Source organism: Carassius gibelio, chromosome B3, assembly GCF_023724105.1.
Source record: "Carassius gibelio isolate Cgi1373 ecotype wild population from Czech Republic chromosome B3, carGib1.2-hapl.c, whole genome shotgun sequence".
Taxonomy (NCBI): Eukaryota; Metazoa; Chordata; class Actinopteri; order Cypriniformes; family Cyprinidae; genus Carassius; species Carassius gibelio.
This window is the reverse complement of record NC_068398.1, coordinates 28017828-28037687: the sequence shown is the minus strand read 5'-3', so window position 1 is coordinate 28037687 and position 19860 is coordinate 28017828. Positions and strand designations below refer to the sequence as shown.

Genomic DNA, 19860 nt, shown 5'->3' with positions numbered 1-19860 from the left:
TGAGAAATATAGCAAAATCTCTTGCCCCATCTTGTCTCTTTTCCCATGATTCTTTAGGAGTGGCCACACACTGCTTGCTTTCTGGTTTTCACGGCAAGACAGCAAACTTAATCGACAGCAGACCCTCGAACTTGGCCACCACATTCTCAAAGCTCACATCTTTAAGGTTAGGCTAACTATAACAACTATAGATGTTTTGATGTCGCTAAATTGATAGCATAAACTTGACTACAGCAGTATATAAATGCTTTCGAAACAGATTTCTGTTACAGTTCCATTGATGTTTTTAGTGAAGCACTTTGTCTCTTGGATGCAGGGCCTGAGTAAGAAGGTTGGGGTTTCCTCGTCAGTTCTGCAGGGGCTGTGGGTGTCCTACAGTACAGAAGGACTCTCGGCAGCTTTGGCTTCACTGAGAAACCTCTACACTCCAAACATCAAGGTATACAAATCAAATCTGAATTCCCACAGTCATAAAAAAATAAAAAAAATAAAAACTTTAATTTAAAGGGATTTCCAGGTCTGGAAAAGTAGTTTTTCTAAGGAAAATCTTGGAAAAATCATTCAGATGTTATTTCTGAAGTTAATGTACAGAATACTACCATTCAAAAGTTTGGAATACATTTTTTTAATTATCATAAAAAAGAAGACTCTTAAGTTTATTAAATGTAAAAAAAAAAAAAAAATTAAGTCTCTTAAACCTCTCAGTTTAAAATTGAGATAATTAATATAATTAAAAATACATAATTAAGTAAAAAAGCATAATTACATAATAATAAAACAGTTTAGAAAAAATTTCTTCAGACACACAACATTTCAAAACTGGGTTTGTCAGCCTTTTGGGGGGGAAAAGTATCTTATTATCACCAATGTTCCATTTATTTTGGCAAAAGAACTTAAAAAAACATTTATATTGTGAAATATTCTTACAATTTAAAATAACTTGTTTTTCTTTTCTTTTTTTTTAGTTATTTAAATTTTAGATTATTTACAAATTTAAAATGAATTTGCCTGCATTTATTTGAAATAGAAATGTTTTGCACTAAGTTTTAATACTTAAGTAAAATAATTATTTACTATTTATTCACTATTTATTTATTTGGATCAATTTAATGCATCTTTGTTGAATAAAAGTATCGATTTTATCGATAAAAAAAAAAAAAAGTGTCCCTGAACTTTTGAATGGTAGTATATTTTTTCTAGTTATTTTATCTTTATATATATATATTTTGTAGTAAATTATATATCTGTAATATTTATCAGCAGGAAATTGTTTATTTTAAGTGCAGTAAACTATTATATAAAGCATGATTGGACATTTCTTTATTTCTTAAATCTTTCACATTTTTTCTTAATTCCATCTACTTTCTTTATATCCCCTTCTTCCTCTCTTCCTCCAGGTATCTCGGCTGCTGATCATGGGCGGAGCTAATGTGAACTTTCGTACAGAGGTGTTGAATAACGCCCCCATCCTATGTGTCCATGCTCACCTGGGCTACCTGGAGACTGTGGCTCTGCTGTTGGAGTTTGGGGCGGATGTGGATGGCGTTTCAGAGAGCGGACTCACTCCCCTCAGCTACGCAGCTGCCGCGGGGCACCTACCTGTCATCACTACCCTCTGTGGCAAGAAAGCCAAGGTCAGCTCTGCCATGTTACGCTAGAGATGCATAATCCTTAATAATGCAGGATGGTGGCTGTTGATTTTAAATTATCAGTCAAAGTTTTATCACTGTGTCTCTCTCCTTCTGTTTGTGTTCAGGTGGATCACCTAGATAAGAACGGTCAGTGTGCGATGGTCCACGCAGGTCTGCGGGGTCATCTAGAGGTGGTCAAGTATCTGGTGCAGTGTGAGTGGGACACAGACGAACAGCAGGCTGGATCCTTCAGCAAGAGCCATGCAGTACAGCAGGCCCTCATTGCAGCCGCCAGCATGGGCTATACAGAGGTAAGAGCCTATTTTATTTTATTTTATTTTATTTTATTTTATTTTATTTTATTTTATTTTATTTTATTTTATTTTATTTTATTTTATTTTATTTTATTTTATTTTATTTTATTTTATTTTATTTTATTTTATTTTATTTTATTTTATTTTATTTTATTTTATTTTATTTTATTTTATTTCTAGATTTTTGCCATTGTACTGTATTATGTTTAATTGTTTTGACTTTAAATTTGTATTTTTTGATCACTGTATTAAATTGCCTTTATCCCTATGGTTATAATCTTTGATTATAATTCTGATTCATTCACAGATTGTATCCTACCTGCTTGACCTACCTGAGAAAGATGAGGAAGAGGAGGAACGAGCTCAGATAAATAACTTTGACACACTGTGGGGTGAAACAGGTACCAGGCAACCTGTACTCTTTGTTTCCATGTAAATATGAGTGCACAGTTTGCTCACTAAAGAGTCTCTCGCTCTGTATCTCAGCTCTGACAGCAGCAGCGGGGCGGGGGAAGCTGGATGTGTGTCGTCTTTTACTGGAGCAGGGAGCCGCTGTGGCTCAGCCCAACCGCAGGGGCATCGTGCCACTTTTCAGCGCCGTGCGGCAGGGACACTGGCAGGTGAGCGCCTCCAACATCTCAGAAGTCATTTTTACTTTGCACATGTGGTCACATTAGTCTGAGATGTCGGTGTTGGTTGTGCAGATAGTGGACTTGTTGCTGAATCACGGCGCTGATGTGAACATGGCGGATAAACAGGGACGAACTCCTCTAATGATGGCTGCGTCTGAGGGACACCTGGGTACGGCCGAGTTCCTGCTGGCTCAAGGTACTGCTGTACTGATCTCACACTAGATTTGTTGTTATAGTTTAATAAGTATAAAAATAGTACAGTAGGCAATAGGGCTGGGCGATATATCTAACGATATGATCATGCGCATCTGGTCAGTAAATCTAATTCCGTGATTACCACTAAACCGCCATCACCTGTTTTTAAATACAGCAGCATTTAATAGACAGAGCCGTAGATAACTGACAAGCTACGCAATATTGCATACATATTGCGTATTCATAGAAGGCGATAATGAAAGGGATATTGTGTAGCTTGTCAGTGATCTACGGCTGTGTCTATTAAATGCCGCTCCATTTGAAAGCAGGTGATGGTGATTTAGTGGTAATCACGGAACCAGATTTACTGACTAGATGCGCATGATCATATCGTTAGATATATCGGCCAGCCCTAGCAGGCATTATAAAGGAATATATTAGTCATTTAAATGAAAGGAAACTCCCAGTCAATCCTTTCTTACCTGCCTTTCTAACTTATTTCACAGGAGCCTCATTGTCTTTGATGGACAAGGAGGGGTTAACCGCACTGAGCTGGGCGTGTCTTAAAGGCCACCTCCCATTGGTCCGTGCTCTGGTTGAAAGAGGTGCGGCGACGGCCCATGCAGACAAGAGCGGACGCACTCCACTGGATCTTGCTGCTTTTTATGGCGACTCAGAAGTGGTTGGTTTTGTTATAGGAAACTAATGTAAAGTGGATTTAGATTGTTTAAAGGGGTCATCGGATGCAAAATTCACCATTCACTTCAACATAAATGTGTGTTGGCAGTGTGTGTACACATCCACTCTACAATGAAACAAATCCACCCAGTGCTTTTTTTTTAATCCCCAAAAATAATACACTATTTTCCGGACTATAAGTCACACTTTTTTTCATAGTTTGGCTGGTCCTGCGACTTATAGTCAGGTGCGACTTATCAAAATTAATTTGACATGAACCAATTGAAAACATTACCATCTACAGCCACGAGAGGGCGCTCTATGCTGCTAATTTTCCTGTAGTCTACACAGAGCAGTATAGAGCACCCTCTCGCGGCTGTAGACAGTAATGTTTTCTCTTGGTTCTAAATAAATGCGTCTTATAGTCCAGAGCGACTTATATATGTTTTTTTTCCTCTTCATGACGTATTTTTGGACTGATGCGACTCATGTGCGACTTATAGTCCGAAAAATACGGTAATCGCTTTAACAGTTCAAGCCATTCATAGATCCTGGCCTGATGTATGCTTCTTCGTTCAGCGGCAAGTTTCGGGGCTTTGAAATGTCGCCACAATAACAGACCGGTGTATAAAACTCTCGAACATATTATAAAGATTTGATGCCGCAAACATTAAATATTTCACATACTTTTGAGAATCCAGCATTTAGTTGATAAGCGCTCGTCGTCACAGTTGTAATCACGATGGCTTTCTTCTTTGGCACCACAGCATCTTTTTAACGTTAAAGAACACGACACACACATCAGACTTTCAGCCAGCGGTCAATGGGCATTACGTCTGAGGCTGAGACCACACAGGCCAAGGCTCCTCCCACAAATATTGACTGACACTGGCGTTTTAGCACAGACCCGCCCTGAGTGAGCTGTCATCAGTCCACCAGTGTTTCCAAAGCAATTGAGGTGTTTTGTTGCTGGATGTAATAATAAGCATAGCAGTCGTCATTTACTCTCGACATCTGAGCCGCTGAAGACACAGTGGATTAAAAAGGGTTTTTTTTTTTGTAAGGGAATGCACCCCTGATTTACCTAAAAGTGTTTTTGTTCATGCAAATCATTTCTAATCCAGCTTCACCTGCAGAAGAAGTGAGTAAAAGTTTTTATTTTTTATTTTTTATGAATCTTTGAAAATCGCCTTTCCTAATAATGCGCTAGATAGTAATAAGGCGTTAGTAAGTATTTTAAGAGACATGCACCGATATGGGACGCTGTGTAGAGAGCTGTTTTGTCAGGGTAAAAAGGGTGTTGTTTTACACTACCATTGAGAAATTTTAACCAAAGTATGTTATAGACTTTTCTAGAAGACCCTAAAGAATCATATCAAATTGTAGAAAATGAGCATCTGATGTCCCCTTAAACAAAAACAAAAATACCTCAAAGGGTTAGTTCACCCAAACATGAAAATTCTGTCATATTTACTCACCCTCATATCGTTCCGATCCCTTATGTATCCAAGTAGCCATTGACTTCCATTCTATTGAAAAAAATACTATGAAAGTCAGTGACTAACGTCAACTGTTTGGTTATCAGTATAACACATTTTTTTATCTTTTGTGTTCAACAGAAGAAAGAAACTCAGACGGGTTTGGAAAATATGAATGGTGAATAAATAAAGACAGAATATTGATTTTCGGATGATGACTTTAAATCTCCAAAATGGGGCGAGCATGCAAATACGAATGGGTTTTAAACAGATATACAGACAATAAAGCAGAGCTCTGGTGTTGGTGTGGTTGCAGGTGCAGTATCTGGTGGATCATGGTGCGATGATTGAGCATGTGGACTACAGCGGCATGCGTCCACTGGATCGTGCGGTGGGCTGCAGGAACACATCAGTGGTGGTGGCGCTGCTCAAGAAGGGCGCCAAGATAGGTAGGCTGTTCTTACAGAATCATTTTTGCTGAACTGTGTTCTTGTACTATAAGTATTTGTGGTAAAATGAGCTACTTAAAAAAAAAAAAAAGATGTATGTTTGTGTAATAATTAACTTGAGGTTGTAATGCTGCGCTCCATTCAACCTGGAAAGTCAGAATCACCAGCTTCTTACTTGGGAGAAAACACATCTGATAAAATACCATTTCCAAAGTTGGAAACTCTTACTGAATCATTTCTGAATTATTCTGGCTGAATATTTTGCTCAGGGAAGAAAAGTAAACATGGTTCTCTTGGTCATTGTGAAATTATGGAGCCAAAGCATTTTCTTGAACACTGATGCTCCTGGACATAAATATCTGTCACTGATCGCTAGCAACTATGAAGTTCATCAGAGTGTTTTGTCTGCAAGCTTTAATCTGCAAGTCATTCATTACATTTAAGATGTAAAAAAGAGCCGCAGCAGCTTTCTCAAGACTACAACTTCAATTTTTGTTCCTATTTTTTTATTCAGTTTTGTTCAGCACATGGAAAGCAAATACTGCTTTATTTCGCAAATAGTTTTTGTGAAATTTCTTTGCGTAAATTTGCAGCTTGGATGGAAGCAGAGAAGCAAGTTGGAACGTTTTTTTTTTTTGTGTATGTGTAATTATTTTTATTATTAATATATATCATTACTATTATTATTATTACTAATTCAAATTGACTATTTTCTCTTTCTAAATGTAATTTATTCCAGTGCTGTATTTCCAAAGCTAATTTCAGCACCATTACTCCAGTCTTCAGTGTCACATGATCCTTTAGAAATCATTCTAATATGCTGAAGTAACATTTGTAATATTACCGATGTTGAAACATTCCTCAAGGTCATTCCTAAATTATATATAATATTATGTTATTATTATTTATTTTTTTATGTACTGACACCAAACTTTCGAGTGTGTCTTGCATTCAATAGGACTTTCCCACATTGACATTTGAATGGAGCGCAGTATTTATTCCAATGCTTATACCTTGAAGAAGTGCATTAGCATCATAAAAAGCAGATGCATTTGGATATATCATGAAGATGACATGTAATTAGCTTCACATGTAGATGTCTTTCTCCTTCATACCCCTCGCTGTGAGCTCAGTCATCCGAGCCTAACCCTCCTTCTCGTGTGCTCTTCACCGACCTGCAGAACTCCACTGATCTGCAGCTGATCAGGATGGGCTTGTTGCTTTTGCTAATGTTGCTGCTTGCCACGGCTTCTCACGGCTGATCTTCCTTGTTCTTCCTTTCACCTCACTCTTTCACCCCTACTGATCCCCCTTATTCTCTTCTCTTGACTCTCTATCATATTCTCCCCGTTTCCTGTTTTCATAAACCTTTGCTCCCTGTCTCATACGGATACTTCACTCTTCCCCAATAACCTGTCACCCTTTCACTCGTGACCCTTTCCACCACTTCTCTCCTCGTAACCAGGATGTCAGACACTCCCCACCCGTGCCCGAGGTAAAACACAGACCTTTGTGCGTCCCATCTGCCATTTTTGACTGTGTCCCTCCATCTCATTACCTGTTTGGTCCCTTCTCCATTGACCGGGTCTGTCAGTGTTTTGGGTGCCCCGATGTGAAAGGCATTTAATCCTCATATCATTCTTGGCTATGATGAATAGAGCAGCTATCAGCCATAAACATGGGTGGATTTTGTGTACATTTATACTGCAAAATTCTGATGGTAGATGTTGATTTTTTTTTTTTTTTTGCTTGCATGGCTGCATGTAGGAAAACCAGTGTTGCATTTTTGCATGATGCTGCAGAATGTTTCTAAATGCTGAGTGTTCTGTGGTTTTGGGGAGCGTTAACACAGAATGCATTCTTGCACTGTTTTGCAACTGTTTTCTATGTAATCATGTGACAAAGAGTCATCTTTGACCATTGCAATGTCTCTAAAGTTGCAATTTAACATTTTGTATCAAGTTAAAATAAGTTAACACCTGCATTCGGTTCTATTCTGCTTTATTACAATGGACATCTTCGATTGCTGCAACACATCTTACTGTTTTTTAGTACCTTTTGCCATAGGCTCAGACTTTTAAGATGCCGTTTGAAGTTAAATACGTGTTTATGAATACTGTCTGGTTCTCTTGTTTATTCTGCATTGTATCTAGCTGGTTTTGATTGCAAGAATGCATCCTGTGTGAACAAATCCCCTCATTTTTTTCCCACAGTTGCTGTCAGTTTGGCTATTTCAGGCTGTTGGCCAGTTTGATACCTAATTCTGTGCTTATTAGTGTGTCCTCAACTGTGCCTTGCATGAATTGCACTAAATCACTGCCTGCCTGCATACTGCAACTGGCTGCCCATGGCCAAATCTACAGCTCTAACTGTATACCACTATCAATCTCTTATTCCCACCCTCCCTCCACTGTACGTACATTCAGTCCAAACCAGTAGAAACACATGACCTCTATTCAGGCTCTCCACAGAGAGCTCAAGCATGCTGACTGCAACTTCAGTAGCTGTTGGACTTAATGTTTGTATTGCCAGTATAAACAGATGTCAATTTCAGCAAGGTATAAACAGCCAAACTGCTCGTGATTTGTTTCTCGTTATTCTGTCTGGCGTGTTGCCATGGCTTTTTGTGATTATCCAAGAGTTGTTCATAGACTTTGCCTCCTTTTAAGCAAGATATTGTGGCAGCCTGCTCGCTCCTTTGTGTTCCTCGGAGATTAGCAAGCTAGTTTGTGCTCATACGGACTGTCAATCTGTGCTGAATCTGTGCTTTGCCCCTTTTTTTTTTGCACCCAGGTCCTGCAACATGGGCAATGGCCACATCAAAACCTGATATTATGATTGTTCTGCTGAGTAAACTGATAGAGGAAGGAGATGGATTCTACAAGGTGAGTTGCATTTGGAATATTCCGCCAAACCCATGCGTGTGCATGTCTCATAAATATATATTATATTATGAACCAATTCAAAAGTAAGAATGTCTTGCTGTTCCAGAAAGGAAAGGTAAAAGAAGCCGCCCAACGCTACCAGTACGCCCTGAAGAAGTTCCCACGAGAGGGTTTCACCGAGGACCTGAAGACCTTCCGTGAGCTCAAAGTTTCTCTGCTGCTCAACCTCTCCCGCTGCCGGAGGAAAATGAATGTGAGTCCAAAGCACTGGGTTTCATAATTTCATAAAACTGGTTTTGTAATTGTGTGTGCTATTTTAAAATTTAAATATTTATAATTATAATACAGTATATCATATTATACCAAATTTTTGGTATACCCTATTTAGGGTGGGCAGCATATATCCTGAAAATCAAAAATGTTATATGAAAAACATCCATATATAAAAAAAATAAAGTGAATTAAAGGAATAGTTCACCCAAAAATGAAAATGTTATATTTATTTACTCTCATGTCATTCCCAACCCGTAAGACCTTTGTTCACTTTCAGAACACAACTTCAGAACCCTTACTGTGTTTGTGCTTTAGGACCCTTGCTGTTTATGGAGGGTCAGAAAGCTCTTGGATTTCCTCCAAAATATCTTAATTTGTGTTCTGAAGATGATGAAGATCGTACAGGTTTAGAAACAACATGAGGGAGAGTAATAAATGATATATTTTCATTTTTGGGTGAAGTATCCTTAAACTACCCTTTAAGACATTGCAAGACACTGTACACATTATTGCGTTATATTAAATTTGTTGTCTACCCTAACTAAAGTCCATGATATCAGTATTACATTGGCCACTGGCCACTCTCCACTGTAAATACTGACACTGGTTTAAAAGCCCATATCTTTTGACCACTTAATACTGTAAATCTCCATGTTTACATGCCACCATGCAAATACAAGCACCTAACCAACAAACTGCACATATTAGTTTTGCATTTGGTCTGTATTCTTAATTGCTTTTGAAAACGCTTTAAGACGAAAGCAGTTGGAGATCAAGGATCATAAAGACATTAGTGATGTATAGAGATATTTTGATCTTCACTTTTTCTTTCTCCTTTATTGCTACATTATTTCTCATTTTAATCTCGCCCAAAGAACATTTTGCATTTGGATTTTCAAACCTCCATCCTCCGGATGGAGAAATCCTCCAGAAATCTTCAAATATACTCGGCTCATGCTGTAGTTTTTCTTGCCATCATGCTCTCATCCTTGTTTCCGTTTTTGTTGGATCATTGGGTTTTTCTGACATTTGTTGGATTTGTTAACTGTTAGGCTTAGTACAGGAAGAGGTTTGAGCTGTCACATCGCATCTTCCACTGTCTATATATTTGTATGTGTGTCAGTACATTTTATAAGTATCTACAAGCATTTCCATAATTATGTCTGTTTATCGTATTTGCACTAATGGTGCTCAAAATATATATTTTTTGTGTTTATTTTTGTAATAATCAGTGTTCACATCCTCATATAAATGTGACATGTTCATGTTCAACCTGCGTGTATCTGAATAAGTGATGAGTCTTTGTGGATGTGTGCGTGTCAGTGTTTGTGTGCATGTACACATGCACATATGTGTGTGTGTCTGTGTGTGTGTCTTCCCTCTGACCTCGTGTACAGCTCAGTGTATGACTGTTGGTCCTGTTGTTGCTTGCAGGACTTTGGGATGGCGGAGGAGTTTGCCTCCAAGGCACTAGAGTTGAAACCCAAAGCCTATGAAGCCTATTACGCACGAGCCCGTGCCAAGCGCAGCAGCAGGTAACCAGGACAGCCTTTAAAACACATTCTGTCTCTAGCACAGATAAAGTGCTGACAGATCATGACCCAAACTGTCCGAATACGTTTCGAATGGTTGACGTAGTGCTATGCTAGAGCTTCAAGATAGAAGTCAGTGTAAGCCCCTTGACTTCTGCATCATTAGATGTCACAGCAGGATTAGACCTGTTCTTCATACCTCATGTTTTGTTGACCAATCAGATTATTTTTCTTTAGAATGTCCATCATTCATATTTTATTCCTTTTCCTCTCCACAGTTTTGTTTACTTTGACTCTCTGTGCCCAGAGCACTTATATCAACTTGCTTGGTTTTGAGAACCAGAAGTTTTTTTGGGTCTGTAATTTTGATCAGTTGGTCAAATATCTAACAAATGTTCCGGGTTAAATTCAATTGAGTTGACTTTGACTTTTACTGTAAGTAAAAGTGAGCTTGACTTCTACTGTAAGTGCAAGAATGATTTTTGTTTTTACTAAACGTGGAATGAATCGTAGTTATTCTGTAGGGTAATTGACAATCGACTTGCATTGAACTCTGAATATATTCCTTGAGCAATAGTCATTTCTTAGTCTTTATCAGTCAATTCATTGGTTAACAAGCACATTTCTTCCTTTCTTTTTTCCTACTCCCATATTCCACCTGCCTGCTCTCTTTCATTCTTGGTATCCCTCACTGTAGGCAATTCCACGCAGCCCTGGAGGACCTGAGTGAAGCTATGCGTCTATGTCCCAATAATCGCGAGATCCAGCGCCTGCTGCAACGTGTAGAAGAAGAGTGTCATCAAGTTGAACAACAACAGGAGCTGGATCCACCTCCTTCCCCTCCCCGCGATCAAGCCCCATCCATGGGCCCGCCTCCTCCAATGGAGCCCCACATTTCAGACATGGAGCCTGTCCAGGACTTGTTTGAGGAGGACGATGATTACCTTGAGCGGGATTTGGACGGCCTACCACTTGGTTCTCCTGCTGAGCCCCACACTATAACATCGGGACTTCCTGTCATTCAAAACATGCCTCCATCTCCGAGCCATCATGATTCACCCTACTTGGGCCAATCATATGACCTTCGCCCCAGTCCCCCTTCAATGTCCTCTCCTACCAGGCAAGGCTACCAATCCCCCTCTCCGTCACTCTCACCAACGCACCAGAGCTCTCACTTCCGGCCCAGTCCCCCTCATCAGGGTTCCTACCACTTCAGCCCACCACCATCACCGTTACGCCGTGGACCTCAGTTTCGTGCCAGCCCCACCTCTGAGGGAGTTGCCATGTACCGTCCCCAGTCTGCCTCTGCAGGACGGTACCAGCAGGACCAGCTTGCAGGGCGACCCAAGTCCCCTCTGTCCAAGATGAGCAGCCAACGTTCTTTTCAATTTTCCCAACAGACTTCCCAGCCATCACAACAGACCCAGTGGTTGCAGCCAGCCAAGGCTCAGATCGTTCGCACCAACCAACCCAGCACCGCGGTGCACTCCAGTGCCGTACTGGGTAGTAGTGCATACAGTCAGATTGCACACTCGATGAGCGCCCGCTGCCCAGGAGACATGGATGAACTTGGGGATGGAGGATACTCCTCCTCACTTCAACCTCAGGGCAGTCTGAGTGCAGGGGCCTTGTATCAGCGTGCCATCAGCATGGATCCTGGCCTTGTGGAGGACGAGCTTCCTCAGAGGCCCCCCTCTGCATACAGACCCAATCCCGGAGGAATCCGTTATGCTCAGACACCGCAGATCAGCCGCAGTCAGTCTACTGCCTACTATCCAGTCTCGCCTCATGAAATGGAGCGACAGGTGACTCTGGGTTCACCAGAGAACCTTCAAGCCCGACGTCCAGTCAGCGCGAATAGTGCGGAACCCAAACAGCACCCATCAGCTCCACGCCCCCTTATTCACTCCCACAGTACGGGTCTACGCTTCTCTCCATCCAGCAACAGTTTGGTGGCAGGTTCTGCCGCTAACCTAGGCCCAGGGTTCAGGGTGTCAGCTTCTGCGCAGCAAATGGAGATCCCTCTAAAGCTTTCCTATGAAGGCGGCTACCATGATGACCTTTCACCGGTGTCACCCCCACAAGGCGCAGACTTCCGGATGGTGGGTGGAACATATCCAGGGGAAGCACTTCGCTCCCGCGCTACACCTTTCATGGGAATTATCGACAAGACTGCAAGGACTCAGCAGTACCTTCAGCAGCAGCCTTCGCTGGCATCGTCCTCTTCGGGTTCTCGACCCTGGACGGTTACTTCTCTGGATACAGTGGTGAACAGTCCAGCCTCTTCCCCTAGCAACATGGGCTATGGGCAACAAGCAGCACCCCATATCAGCCATATCGCCTACTACAACCGCACCAACAATGCTCACAATGGCCACCTCATGGATGAAGATTTCTACTCCAACTCCTCTGGTGTGACGAGGGACCGGGCAGACGCTATGGGCCGAGTTAGCCAGGTTCCCACATACCCGGATGTGAAAGTGGCACGGACTCTGCCAGTTTCCCAGGCCTACCAGGACAGTGAGTTTAGGCAGATGTCTCGAAATGAAAGGCAAGGCCCAACCTCGCCCATTAAACCAAAGAGACCCTTTGTGGAGTCTAACGTGTAAGAATAAAGATTCGGTGTGCAAGATTTATTAAAACATTCTCGAGGAATATCTAACATGTTGACCATCTTATCTCTTCGTTTTACGTCCCATATCTGGATAATGAAAATAAAGACCTCTCAAGGTGAATTTCAATGATGTGAAGTGAATCTAGCATGTTCAAATCAAATGCATCTATATTTGCTCTGGACAAAAAAAAAAATGGAAGTATCAGGACCCATTGGACTTATAGTAGGCCTGTGTAACTGCTGTACACAAACCAATTACTTTTCTGTAACTTTCTAAGAGGGTGTCTGCTCAATGCCAGTCATGGACACATTGCTGAGCATGGCCCCTTGACCAGATGTCCTCACCAATGTCCCCCACTCAAACCAGTAATATCCCTGACAGTCTTGCTGTGTCTCGAGTTGAAAATGTACCTAAAATATTCCAGATCAATATTGCTAAAGCAAAAAAAAAATATTTAAAATTAAGTTATGTTTGTATAAATATATATACACCTAAATTTCAATGCAGTTGTGTTTTCAGTTTGCCTCGAGTTGACATGCACTCAGCAATGTGAAATATTTTTTAGACTTTTCTGGGCATTTTTATTTTCTGTCAACAGGTTATAAAGGTCAACAGGATCGCTACCTTAAAGCAATGCAAAAATCTGTAGTGTTTGGTTAATAATTTCATATCTGTTCAAGGGAAGTAGCATTCAGGTGGTCAGCCATTAATTTACTCGCTCTAAAGTAGTCAAACCACTAAAATGGAAATGGTCTTTTCCAAAGAAACTTAGGAGTAGGCGACGTTTTTTTTTTTTGCAGCCTCCAAATTCACATGCTCTCATTCATTATGCTTTGAGTTTATTTGTGCACTGAAACATGCCTTCAGAACATTTTCCCTGTTTGTTTTATACTGTGAGTACTTGCTTTCAAAAATGGGAAACCTGACTTGATGTCAAAGCCTGTGTCATTTATTGCCATTAAACTAACACTAGTGGTAGGTCAGGCACTTTTTTACAGATGTCTTGGTGGGAAGACGGTGGCAACTCAAGATTCGCTCACTGGATCTGGCTTTACTTATCAATGTTCAACTGCTGTTGAAAAAGAGCAGGTCTTTTTGCAGTGTTTTAACTATTATTATTTCCTCTTTTTAAAGTTATATGAGGTGCACTCAGAGTTGACCTGGAATACTGCTTACTGTACAACAGTGTTTGTATTTAACTATTTGTTTTCCTTTTGTATGACCAAAATGTAAATGGCTGTAAATAATGTGCTGAACTAGAATGCATGCTCTCTGCTAATACACAACCATGAGTGTGTGTATGTGTGTGGTTTTATGTATGAGGGACAAGACTGTGGCACAATATATTTCCTCGTTTCCCTTAATAGACAAAAAAAGAACTGATGAAATTTACGTTTTGTATGTATTTTGCTTTAATATTTTGATTTGTTTGGAACTGGGTTTGCAAAGGAGGATTCTCTGTAAATTGTCTGTAAATGTGAGCTGTGATGTTTTCTGGGATGGAAAATCAGAAACGTGAATGAGGACTTTTTATCCAGTTACACGATTGTAAACTGTACAATCATCTGTATGTATGAGGGAAATAATGAACTTATTTAAAAAAGAATACCACTTCAAAGAAATCAAGCTGAGATAACTTTCCATGGAGTCATATTTCTCATGAATTTATTTAGCTTAAAATCACATTGAACATATGAAGCAAGCACTAGGAACATTACTTACTGATATAATAAACATGGTAAAAATATTGCCACTAGACAATACAAACATGCCAACACAAAATTACAGTACAAGGGCACCTACAGATCATTTATACATATTATTTCAGATGGAAAGACAGAATGAGTGTGTTTACAGTATACACACACTAAACAGTGTAAAACAGTATCTGTCTTCTTTAAACTGATTGTGACGGATAATGTTTGGATCAGAAATAAGACTTTTTTTCTTTTTCATTTAAATAATATACTTTTTTTATTTCAGATCATGGATACTAGAGATTTTGGTCTTAACAATCCAACATTATTTTCAAGTACTTTTCAGTCATTTGTGCAGGCAGAGCTGTAACATATTTTCGTTTAAATACAGCATAAATACAGCATACATATACTGTGATAAGAATAAGATTAGTCTGTAATATAAAATAAATGTTGAAAATGGCAAAGATGGAGAATAAACATTCACTGATGTAGTGCTGTGCCCTCTGACTTTAAACAATAATAGTGATCATTGTAGCGGATTTCACTTTTTCATTACGGTCTGGTACAAATGAATGTTAAGGCACAAGAAAGTGCATCCTGAATCTAATACATTTAAAGACACAGTATACACAACTCTTATTTTTTCATGTTAATTTGATTTGGCACAATTAGGAGTTACTTTAAAATATGTATATATATATATAACATTTAATTATTGTCTGTTGCTGAGTAACTTTAATTGTAAGTATGAGGGAATACAAAACGAGAAGACAGCAAAAGGAGGAAGTGGCTGACAGGTTTGCTAGGACACGGGTAGAAAGGCAGGAAGTTCAGAAAGGCCGTTTTTGGAGTGTATGAGGACATTAAGGAGAACTGGGGATTTCTCCTTCCGACAGGGTCTTAAAGTGCACAGATAGAGCCTCCTCCTCAGGATTCGGTGGTCGTCTAAAATCATCTCTCGTCACCACGTAACCCACCACGACCCCAAAGGACACCAGCAGCAAGCCTAAAATGTTTGCCAGGACCCCCTCACCAGTAAACCTGGAGTAAGTTTCCCTGAGAATAAGAAATGTGCCATACAATTGTCATTGATGAATAGAAAAGCACCGTAGTGGCTTGTGAATCTTAAATAACGAGCTTCAAAACCCACTTTGACTCAAACAACATTATTTCATAAAGATTTCTAAGTTAGGTCAATGTGTGGGACGTTTCCTATTTTCTTGCCATGGTATTATGGATTTGTTTACCTGCCAAAAGTCACCCACACATGAAAAGTGTTTATGTATAAAGTAATGAAGTAATGAAGTACAGTATTCATGATTTCTGCAGTAAATGGAAGGAGTACATAAAAGGAGTATTTGATGCCAAACAGTGAGAGATGCAGAAAAGAAGCCAAATATCATTAATATTCACTGAAAAGTGACTCATTGCTTTCCTCCCATTTGACATTTTTACCTCAGCTTTTAGTGCTTTTATTATTTTTTTAAGATATATATTTCAGATGCATTCACTGGCACTCACATGATATTGAAGAGCAGTTTCTCTGTGATTCCCAGCAGACAGGATCCCACGGCCATGACCAGCAGCAACAGGCCGAAGAAGACGTGCAGTGGGAGATACCAGCTCCTCAACTGAGCAGAGGCCCATGGGAAAAGGAAAAATCCCAGTCCCAGTAACCACTGGAGGAAATGAGAGAAGAAGCAGTCGCTCCAAAGATGACTTTACAGGCCTCTTAAAAATGTTTTTCAAATCAGCTCTTCTCAAATAATGAAAAAAAGACTATACAGAAGTGAAATTTGTATTTATTTGATATAATTTTACGAGGATGTTTCAAGGCTGGTTTTCCATTGCCAATAAAAACTAATGCAAACATGAATGGCAATGTTAGCAGTGTAATGGATGTGATCATCCACACGAGGGTTTCTAAAGCAGAGCAAAGTGCTTTCAAACCACATCCGCTCATAAGGAGGAAGAAGGAAGATGTTTTAATGCAAATGCTGGTCACAGTGAAATGACTGCAAATTACCTGAATGAAAAACAGCACAAACGTGAGCATGCCACACCAGCTGTGCAGAGAATACATATGAGGGATCTTAGCTGCCGAATGGAAGTCAAATACAGCCACCAGACCTGACAAGAGAAAAGAGGAGATATTAAACAGTACATATATTATAGTGTTTGAAATATTATTTTACTTTGAAGTAGCCATTTTCTATATTAATATATTTTAAAATATAATTTATTCCAGTGACGAAAAACACTGAATTTTCAGCATCATTACTCCAGTCTTCAGTGTCACATGATCCTTCAGAAATCATTCTAATTTAAAAAACATTTATTATCAATGCTGAAAACAGTTGTATGGCTTAATAGGATTACTTAACAAATAGAAAGTAAAAACCTAAGGATTTATTTAGAAATGGAGGCTGATCTCAAACTGCTGAATGCATACTGGTGTTTACCTGTGCCTTGCGATTATTCAAATACACGTGTTTATCTGAGGGAAATGTTAGTTTTCCCCTTATTTAACGGTTCAAATGGCACATTAGACATGGGAAATGATTGTGACCGCAGCAGTTGAGAATTACAGCTCGAATCTGTCTTGCTGAACAAATGCCCAGCAAAACAATAGTGCTGCCAAATGTCATTTACTGTTTCTTCTGACCTGTTTGCAAACTCGAGCTGGACTTACCCACAATACTGATGATAAGAGCCATCATATGCAGCAGAGCGTGGAGAATTTTCACCGAGCGTTTGCTCTCGTTTCTAAAGACACGATAAACCAGAACAGCTGCGGTAGAGAAGGAACAAGAACTAATCAAGTCATGGTTTCCCACGCAAAGTTACCCAAGCATAAAATCATTACAATTAGAAAGTAACAGAAGACGTTTTAAATTCTTAAGGGTACAGGACCAAAAACGGTCTGCGTCAGGTTTGAAATTCTCCAGATGCTGTGACCTGATGAATAACACGTGTTTTCTGGCCTTTCTACAAGCAGACAGATGTCCTCTGGGCTGTTTTTACTGCTGCTTTTTGGGACAGCTAAAGCTCTAACAGGCCAATGACATTTCAGGTATAATGTCCTAATTGAATTGCCATGACAAGGGCTTTGAATCAGACGAGCACTGCTAAAGATATTAGCTCAATTAGTATCTGTCTCTGTTGAGTGTTTTAAGTGTCCAGATGGAAGAACCTTGAATTGACTGTGATTATGCTTTAATGACATCTCTCTTACTTCTGTTCCTTTGTCCTGTGCCTATAGCAGTTACTGATTAATAGAAAAAAAGCACACAATAGCGACTCTCAGCAGGGCTTGATCTCTGTTTGAAAACCAACCTCGAAGTATCCCAGCCCATATTGATTCATTTATTTCAGGGAGCAAATCCGATATTAGCTCTAATAGCATTAGCTGACCCTTACTGCTCAGTATATTGTGTGTGTTTTATTGAAAGCAAAGAGTCACATACAAACCCCCTAAAGGCTGAGAGACAGAAGACACACAGATGTCTTATTAGACCATTACACTGAAGCGCTTGGTCTCCATAAGCAGCTAATTTCTAAATTACTGACATATTGTTTAATGAAACATTACTAAGTCACTTGTTTTTTTAAGAATAACCTCAATTGATGAATCATAAACAATAATAATAATATTACAAAATTACATCTAGTATATTATGATTTCATATTGATTTATTTTTTACTTCTAAACCTTTACAACATATATATATATATATATATATATTGTATGAAATACTTTTGATGTATTGAACATTTTAACCACAATTTAAACCCAATAATGTAGATTTAACTACAGTTGGAGTGAAATAATAAATGGGTTAATCGTCAAATAATGGCAACATTTGTTCATGTTACCAACTTGGCAGAGGAAAGCTAGGTTAATCACTAATTTCAAGGAATTAAAAAATCATTAAATGGAAAAAAAAGATTAGTTTTCTAGGTTGTTTTGGAAATGCAAGTTAAACTGCTCGGCTAGAGAAAATACATCTATTTAATATTCAGGGCTGAAAAACTACATTTCCTTAACTGTAGCTCGTCTTTTATTTTCTCTTTGCAAACTTCAAGTTAATAAGGATAAAACAATATATATGGTATCTTTATACTTAATTCTTACCATCTCCGTAGAGGAAGACCAGGCCGAGGACCATACAGAGAGGGTGGACGTTAAACTCTTGTGTGGAGCCGTCCCAGGCGTAGCCTCCGCGGTAATGTCCCATCCACACGCCTGTGATCACCACACTTGCCACCCCCAGCACCTGAGAGCCCGCCACGTACCACGGCAGCGTCCGCAAGCCGCCCATGCTCACCGGCATACCCTCCATCACCTTCCAGACAGGAGAGAAAAACCGGGAATACCTTCCAGTGATGCACAATACTCCACCTCTTATGCTAATTAAATAGTTCATGAGTTATAGTGATACCAGATGTGCTTTCTTCAAGTAAAATAGACAAATTTGACCCAAACACGTTCTAAATATAGACCATATTTTCAATACGTACATAATAGTTTTTACTTTTTATTCTATATTTGCAATATTATTTAACATCTGATTTTGATAATGGCAGTGAAGAAGCTGCAGGGTTATGTAATTAGTCTTCATATTGTGGTTTGGATAGTCACGTCACGTGATGCTTTATGAAACCTTTAGTAAACACATTATGCAGATAAAGACCTTCAGTCTTGTGTGTTTAAGTATCATGTGGTCTTACGAAAGCACAACATCAGCCACTGTAAAAACAATCTGTTATATGACTGCATGATGATTAAGAAGTTTAGATCCCCACTCAGCTGGCACAAACACATCATGTTTGGAGCTCCAGAACCACTAACATCGTGATAATAACACGCTATGAGATTAAACCTGTATAAGAGAGCGTGGGGAAACTGTAGACGTCATGCAAAACATAATCCAGAGATGATGCCATTTTAAATTGCATTTGTCACTAAATTCTGGTGCATCACGCGCTGTCAATAGTATGGAGAAAGTGTCACTCACCTGCGCCACGTCTCCAGACAGCCAGAGGAAAGGGCGTGTTTTTATGATTGCGTATTTTGGAAAATAATCACAAGATCCTTATTGCTTGAGGGGTTTTGTAACCTACTTTCAAAATTGGATCTAATGTTCACTCTCTGATGTAGACGCACGACTTTACTCGACTATAGCCTGTTACTCGTGTTTTAGCGCACGGCTTGACGCTCTTGGAAGTTGACGGGCAGATTCTGACCACGCCCCCGCGCTGTCACTATTGGCTGCTGCATTATGCAGAGGATGATGCCTGAATCGCAACTTGGGTTGCCTGGGTAACCACATCTTTGAGCGATTGCTGACGATGTGATCATCTTGTCTAAATCATAGGCTAGACAGACGCTTTTAGTTCCAGTAATTTATTTAGTAATTCTTCCAATCCAGTAATTCTTTCTAAAGCATTTTGTTTTAAGTGCACTATATGCTGTTC

General features: G+C 39.5%; 2 protein-coding genes across 4 annotated transcripts in view; one reads left to right on the top strand and one right to left on the bottom strand.

Annotated features, from left to right (window-relative positions):
• LOC127952693 (protein TANC2) overlaps positions 1-14323 on the top strand; it is a 127509-nt gene extending 113186 nt beyond the window's left edge. For 2 of the 3 annotated variants that reach the window (XM_052551361.1, XM_052551362.1), the window contains 13 exons: positions 58-166; positions 317-439; positions 1398-1634; positions 1757-1942; positions 2253-2346; positions 2432-2565; positions 2650-2773; positions 3279-3454; positions 5245-5377; positions 8171-8262; positions 8369-8515; positions 9970-10070; positions 10765-14323. In XM_052551361.1, the coding sequence (XP_052407321.1) occupies positions 58-166; positions 317-439; positions 1398-1634; positions 1757-1942; positions 2253-2346; positions 2432-2565; positions 2650-2773; positions 3279-3454; positions 5245-5377; positions 8171-8262; positions 8369-8515; positions 9970-10070; positions 10765-12676 (3568 nt within the window). In that variant the 3' untranslated portion in view covers positions 12677-14323. The remainder of the gene's footprint in view (positions 1-57; positions 167-316; positions 440-1397; positions 1635-1756; positions 1943-2252; positions 2347-2431; positions 2566-2649; positions 2774-3278; positions 3455-5244; positions 5378-8170; positions 8263-8368; positions 8516-9969; positions 10071-10764) is intronic. The other variant, XM_052551363.1, reaches the window with a different exon arrangement.
• Positions 14324-14325: 2 nt separating this feature from the next.
• Positions 14326-19620, bottom strand: LOC127952694 (transmembrane ascorbate-dependent reductase CYB561). The gene is made up of 6 exons (XM_052551364.1): positions 19401-19620; positions 18518-18728; positions 17075-17173; positions 16409-16512; positions 15904-16061; positions 14326-15438 (listed from the first exon to the last, which is right to left on the bottom strand). The coding sequence occupies exons 2-6, from the start codon at positions 18723-18725 to the stop codon at positions 15246-15248; spliced, it is 762 nt and encodes a 253-aa protein (XP_052407324.1). The 5' UTR covers positions 18726-18728; positions 19401-19620; the 3' UTR covers positions 14326-15245.
• Between the last annotated feature and the right edge of the window lie 240 nt (positions 19621-19860).